Consider the following 7,500-nt stretch of genomic DNA (forward strand, 5'->3'; position numbering starts at 1 on the left):
TACTTTCATTGTATAAAATGAACCAATGTACCAATGTGAACCAAGGGTCGGTACTTTGTGTAAAATGAACCAATGTACCAATGTGAACTGAGGATCGGTACTTAAATTGTGTAAAATGAACCAAGGTGCCAATATGAACTGAGAATCGGTACTTAAATTGTGTAAAATGAACCAAGGTGCAAATATGAACTGAGGATTGGTACTTAAATTGTGTAAAATGAACCAATGTACCAATGTGAACCGAGGATCGGTACTTTCATTGTATAATATGAACCAATGTACCAATATGAACTAGAATCGGTATTTAATTGTGTAAAATGAACCAAGGTGCCAATATGAACTGATGATTGGTACTTAAATTGTGTAAAATGACCTAAGGTGCCAATATGAACTGAGAATCAGTACTTAAATTGTGTAAAATGACCCAAGGTGCCAATATGAACCGAGGATCAGTACTTTCATTGTATAAAATGAACCAATGTACCAATATGAACTGAGAATCGGTACTTAAATTGTGTAAAATGAACCAATGTGCCAATATGAACTGAGAATCGGTACTTAAATTGTGTAAAATGAACCAAGGTGCCAATATGAACTGAGGATTGGTACTTAAATTGTGTAAAATGAACCAAGGTGCCAATATGAACTGAGGATTGGTACTTAAATTGTGTAAAATGAACCAAGGTGCCAATATGAACCGAAGATCGGTACTTTCATTGTGTAAAATGAAGTAAGGTACCAACATGAACTGAGGATGTGCGATATCTTTGCTATCAAGAAATACGATTTGGTTTTTTTGAGCTCTTTCAACCAGTACAAGAAGAAAAGGCTTCCTTTTTTTATTTCTGTATCATACTATTTTTACAACGGGCTTCCAGCTAATGTTTAATATCCAGCATCATCATGTCATTGTTATCATAATTTTTAGATTCTGTGGGAACTTCGCCTCCACCTCCACCTCCACCACCACCCCCCCCCCCCAGTCACACACTTCTGGCACCCTAGCTTAATAACGACTTCATCATTTTTTGGAGGAATCTCATGACCTGTCAAAGTCGTTATAGAATTATGAAGAGTCTGAATGAGTCAATTCAATGTGATACAAATAAAAGAATATTTGTACTTCAAAGAGCATTGGCCCGAAGGCCCAAAGGCAAACTCTACAAAACATACGGTGAAATTTTACTAAGTGAGACAGTGGGAACAACATCAACATTGAAGGATGCCATGCTTTACAATGCTCTCCACTAACATTGCCCCCGATGGATGTTTTGTTCGATAAATAAGTAGACCTCATTTTAATGTTTATTTGATAGGAAGAATGATAATGCTGATCATGATGATGATTGTTATTATTATTTATTAATGATGTAAATTATTTTGCATTTTATACTCACCCTTGATGGAGCAGTGCGTAAGTAACAAGGCGCCAGGGCTGGTGCAGGTCTCGAGGCCGATAATTCAAAATGCCGTATGGAAATTTTTCCCATCCAGCCATGTAGTACAGAAACAGTAGCACCTGGAGAAGTAAGCCAACAGTCACACATCTGGCCACGTTGCTCATGGCAAGATTCGTTTACCCACTGTTCAATACCACCTGTAAAAGTTTTCAATTTTTCCAAAAACAGATTCACACTTGCCATCAATAGTCAATACCATAACTTTGCCAGAGGTCATGATCTTCAAAAAACAATGTCACAACCAATAACTTTGTGATTCCTTTAATCCAAAAGAAAATCAATACAATTGCCATCATGCTACTCTGATTGGAAGCCAATTGGGGACAAGAGGGATAAAAAGCAGTCCCTCACCTGGAGGACTGTAAGGGTTGGCATGAGTAATGGTGGAGGACAACCAGAGTAGGTTTGCAGGAACCAGCGTCGCTCAGCTGCTTTTGGTAGAGTGTCTGCACCAATGCAGCGCAAAAAGGCTCCTCTCGGTACTCCAGAAACCCCTGGTGATACATCGTGCCCCAGCCAAACGGCCAAGCAAAAGCTCGGTCGCCGTTTCCTGTTTTGCTGTACAGAAAAAAAAGTTGCACTTCTATTCCAATTGAAACACCCTTACAGGTAAGACAATGGAAGGAAGACAATGGAAGCAAGGCAGAGTTTAGCTGAGTTACTACTTGGAAAGGGGTGGCAGGACATCTCAGTCGCTAGCACACGTTTGCCGATCCTAATTACTGGCATGACACACCTTTGGTTTCCGGTTCCATGTCTGAGTGTGTTCGACGTTGGGTCGTGCATTACCTCCTTCCAGTTCATCAAATCTAAGTATCCGAGACCAAATCGATCCGTCGTGTCCTGCTGTTATATTTTTGTTCCTGTATTGCTGGTTGTGTTTTTGTCCAATTTTTTATATTCAACAGTACCTTGTGGTGGTGCACTCAAATTTATGTCCCTGGGAATGTCTGGCCTACTCGCTGAGGTCTCAGCTTGTGGACATGCAAATTCTGGTTCTGCTGTGATGCCACGCACCTCGTTTCGCACTCAAGTGTTGTCCTTTCATGTTCCTCAACTTTGTCTTATTCCACCTCCTTGCTTGGAAAAAACAAAAGACTCCAATAAAGCCACAAACTCATTCTGCCTGTATTTCGTTCCCTCTTTCACATCTTCTTTTCTCAGTTCCTCCAAATTGAGTCTAAATTGGATTTATCTGTTTCTTATTTCGGAAGCTTTTAATATGACTTGAACATGCTTTACTTTTCTTATTTTTCCATCAGAAGGAAAACACAATCATGTTCTTGTTCTTCATCACACAACACTATTCCTCTTTTCATCCTTCACAAGGTTCAGAGATTTTTCCACATGCCGTTCGAATCTGGTGCTGCCACTTCAACCTCGTGAAAGTAAAGTTTTCCGAACCGGATTAATCATTTTTAACCTCCGCCATCTTTGAAGATGGATGGAGGGTACTGTTTTCACCCCTTTCTGTTTGTTTGTTTGTTTGTTTGTTTGTTTGTTTGTGTTTGTTTGCTTGTGAACAGTATTATGGAAAAACTCCTCGACGGATTTCGACGAAACTTGGTGGGGGGGGTTAGGTATGGTCCAAGGATCATGCCATTAAATTTTGGACTTGGTTCCCCCCCCCCAAAAAAAAATTGAGAAAAAAATTTTTTTTTTTGCATTTCTAGATATTTTAAGTGATTTCCAACCCCCCCTAAAAAAATTGTTACCCCCCCCCAAAGAATAGATTTTTTTGCATTTCTACATGTTTTAAGTGATTTCCAACCCCCCCCCCAAAAAAAAAATTGTTAGAGAAAAAAACATTTTTTTTCAACAAAATTTCGATTTCTTTTTTTGGCATTTCTACATGTTTTAAGTAATTTCCAACCCCCCCCTCCGCAAAAAAAATGTTGGAGAAAAGAATTATAACTCTGTCAGCACTGTTGACATCATATTTAATGAATAAGATATAAGGTTCACTTGAGTGACCCAGCAGTATTGGCGGCGGAGGTTTTGCACTCTTCCGAGTGCTCCCCCTCTAGTTTCTTCTGTTATATTTTCGTCGGTGTGTGTCTGTTATATTATATCCCACCCAATGTTCCAGGTTTTGTCGTATCTTGTCGTGCTGTCTTTGTCGAATTCATTTTCTTTTTGTTCAAGGCCTACTTTAGCCGCTTCTCAGGTAGCAACTGTGAAAATGATGTGAAACTTTTTTCTCAGTATTCCTCTTTTTACTTCTGCCTCCTCAATATTATCAGATTCCCCCTGCTCGCTTCAAAAAGAAAAACAAACAAACAAACAAACAAAAAATTATTCCACTCCAGAGCAATCTCATTCTACTTCAATTTCCTTCTGTCTGTACTTCTTGTTCTCCATTGTTTTTCCTCCTTTTCTCAATATCTCCAAATAGAATCATTTTTTAATATAACCGCTTCATTCTTCCTTTAAAAAGAATTTTGAAATGCTTCATTTTTCCTTATTTCTCCATTACGAGTACTCCACATCTCCTCCTTCTTTACCAAGGTCTATTTCTCTTCTTATTCACAAAGATTATTTTCCACAACTGTCCATCAGCTAAGCTCTTGGTCTAACAACCCTCCCGCACTTACAGCACATCGTTTCTTCTTGCCTTCAACAAAAATTCTTACCACCCATCTCATGATGTTTATCCATGTTTGTCCAATTTGGGAATTTGGAATCAGCATCCCTCCACTTCATGTCCCCCACTTTCTGCATCCCTCCTCACCCCACTCTCAATGCTCCCCCTCACGCCACCTCCTCAAAGCCTCCCACTCACTTTACCCCGGCAAAGCCTCATCCCCGTCCTGCACCCTCCAAATTACTCCCATCCCAAACTCTGTGAACCCCAAACATCCGAGGTATTGGCTCCAACCTGACATCTCTCAAACCAAGCTGTTGCCGATAAACCCGACATAATCTGTTTAACAGAATCTTTCCTCCCAAATAATGTCCCTGACTCCTCAGTGTCTCCCCCTGGCTATTATCTCCTCCGATTCGATAGGCCTGAACCCCCGCTCCGGCAGCAGAGTTGCACTTTACATCAATAACTCAATTTCTCACTGCCCTTGGACTGATCGTACACCTCCCAACCGCAATAAGTAGCTCTGGCTGCGACCTCCCCTCCACTCCCACCTCTTGTTTGTCTGTGTGTTGTACCATCCTCCAAACAATGACAACTCCATCTACATCTCTCCTAGACAACATGGACCAACTTTAAACCACTCAACCAAACTTTCTCTTCATCATATGTGGTGACAAACAAACGTACCCATCGCCAGTGACAGTAAATGTGATTGGGCATTTCAAGTTTCCGAGATTTCAAGTTTCCCAAAAGCTCCTGAGGACCCAAAAGTCCCAAAAAGTTCCCGAGGACCCAAAAGTTCCCATGAACTTAAAAGTCGCAAAAAGTTCCCATGGATCTTAAAGTCCCAAAAAGTTCCCATGGACCTAAAAGTCCCCAAAAGTTCCCGAGGACCCAAAAGTCCCCAAGGAGCCAAAAAGCCCAAAAAGTTCTGGAAGACCCAAATGTTCCCAAAGACCTCCAAAAGTCCCCATGGACCCAAGAGTCCAAAAAGTCCCTGAGGACCCAAAAAGTTCCTGAGGACCCAACGACTCTTAAGACTGTAGATCCTTTGAAGACTCGACTGTAATACAAAAATCCGTTTGAATTTCCATGTTTTAAACGCATGCCATGTTAAGGTATATAAAGCAGATGAATACATCCTTCGACCATGGCATGGCATTCTAATATAATGAATAAGATTCATCAGATGTCTGTCTGTTCACATTATTTGAAAGACCGCTGGGCAGACAACCACCAAATGTGGCACACAAGACCAAGTCCGACCTGGGGGTTGGCCTAATGTATTTTCATCCACAACATCAGCCTTCAAAGACCCCGAACAACCACCATAAAGCCGCTAAGACCAATGAATTCCCCAAACACAACAAATAAACTTTAAAACCCCAAAGACCCTTTGGACCCAAAATATGGTTAAGATCCCCAAGACTCTGAAGACCCTGAAGACCTCAAAGACCTTTAAGACCTCAAAGAGACTTAATACCTTGAAGACCCCTTCACCCACTGGTGTTCTGGCTCTCCTCTCTCCTGCCCCACTGGTGTTCTGGCTCTCCTCTCTCCTGCCCCACTGGTGGTCTGGCTCTCCTCTCTCCTGCCCCACTGGAGTTCTGGCTCTCCTCTCTCCTGCCCCACTGGAGTTCTGGCTCTCCTCTCTCCTGCCCCACTGGTGTTCTGGCTCTCCTCTATCTTGCCCCACTGGTGTTCTGGCTCTCCTCTCTCCTGCCTCAGTGGTGTTCTGGCTCTCCTCGCTCCTGCCCCACAGTTGTACTGCCTCTCCTCTCTCCTGCCCCACTGATGTTCTGACTCTCCTCTCCCCTGGCCCACTGATGTTCTGGCTCTCCTCTCTCCTGCCCCACTGGTGTTCTGGCTCTCCTTTCTCCTGCCCCACTGGTGTTCTGGCTCTCCTTTCTCCTGCCCCACTGGTGTTCTGGCTCTCCTTTCTCCTGCCCCACTGGTGTTCTGGCCCTCCTCTCTCCTGCCCCAATGATGTTCTGGCTCTCCTCTCTCCTGCCCCACTGATGTTGTGGCTCTCCTCTCTCCTGCCCCACTGGTGTTCTGGCTCTCCTTTCTCCTGCCCCACTGGTGTTCTGGCCCTCCTCTCTCCTGCCCCCTGGTGTTCTGGCCCTCCTCTCTCCTGCCCCCTGGTGTTCTGGCTCTCCTCTCTCCTGCCCCACTGATGTTCTGGCTCTCCTCTCTTCTGCCCCCTACACAGTCCCCCCCCACTCCACCCTCATCCCATAGGTTCTCCTGCCCCCCAATCCACCTGCCCCATTCTCAGGCATGCCAGCTATCCAGCTTCTCCCATTTATCAGTACCCCACCCACGCAACGCCGGGTAACACTGCTTGTAATACAATATAATATATATAATTATATTGTTGCGAATTCGCGCCCGCCGGCGTGCGAACGGCCACAGAACTCGAATCGCGGCACGTCGCCCACCGGACGGACAATTCTGTCATGACCCTCTCGGACTAACGCCGGGAGCTAGTCACTGGTGGGCCTTTCGGCCTCACCACGATCGTGCCGATCGGCCCCCCGCGTGGGATAGGGTTGTTCGCCAAACTCGACCTACCTAAGTACCCACGTGGATGGTAGACCGGGCGATCGTACCTCGCCGCAGGTTGACTCCAGATACGGGCCACTTAAGCGACCCGTTCCGTACTATTGGGATAACCGAGCGGTGTTATCGTCGGCCTCGATGGTTCCGATTAATTATCGGGTGTATTAAGCCCACTACCAACCCTTTATGTGAAACAAGATGGAGATTCAATTAAAGAAAAGACGAAGCGAAACGGGAAAACAGTTCAACATGATGCACATTTATTCCGCGGCACACGGAAAGCACACATGTACAATTAAACAGAATGCACATATATCAAATGCTACAAAAGAAACACAACAATGCAGATCTACTACCGACTACGGGAGCACACGGCAACACTTAAACAGTTATACTTTACAGACGGCGCCAACAACACATTTACTCAAAAGTAAAAGAAAAGGCCACCCTCAAAGACAAGGGGGCAGACGGGGCCTGTGGGCCAATATTTGCGCGGGACCTGAAAGAGCGGTCAGGTCCGCGAGACCGGGTGGATCCTACCTGTGTCTTTGTGATGAGCCGCAAACGTGGCAGCGCGGCGGTGCCCCGACTTCGTGACCCGACTTCGTGAAAAGGGGCGTAAGTCTCCCCTGATCCTAGAATTTGCATGTCTCGATTCAACACCGACGCGCCTGGAGGCGGAGCAAAACCGCCCCGCGCTTGCTGATTGGTCGGATCAGAAATGGGCGTGTAGCATTCCTGATCCGAATTCTCCTCGGAAAGGCCGCATTTTGCACTCACGCCTCGGCGCGCATCTTTCACGAGCCCAGGACAGCCCGACGCTCGGTGCTCACAAGTGGTGCGGGAATGGCCGCAGAAGGAGAGGTGAAGGTGGTGAGGGTTTAAGGTGGT

At 45.0% G+C, this 7,500-nt stretch overlaps 1 protein-coding gene across 1 annotated transcript in view; it reads right to left on the bottom strand.

Moving 5' to 3' along the window:
• LOC147022172 (rhomboid-related protein 3-like) overlaps positions 1 to 7,500 on the bottom strand; it is a 66,703-nt gene that overhangs the window by 42,989 nt on the left and 16,214 nt on the right. Inside the window, exons 3-4 of the mRNA XM_085892827.1 lie at positions 1,812 to 2,018; positions 1,398 to 1,519 (exon numbers count right to left, since the gene is read on the bottom strand). Coding sequence (XP_085748953.1) covers positions 1,398 to 1,519; positions 1,812 to 2,018 — 329 coding nt within the window. The remainder of the gene's footprint in view (positions 1 to 1,397; positions 1,520 to 1,811; positions 2,019 to 7,500) is intronic.

The sequence above is a fragment of the Eptatretus burgeri genome, chromosome 8 (genome assembly GCF_056783735.1).
Source record: "Eptatretus burgeri isolate ZD-2024b chromosome 8, Ebu_testis_v1, whole genome shotgun sequence".
Lineage (NCBI taxonomy): Eukaryota > Metazoa > Chordata > Myxini > Myxiniformes > Myxinidae > Eptatretus > Eptatretus burgeri.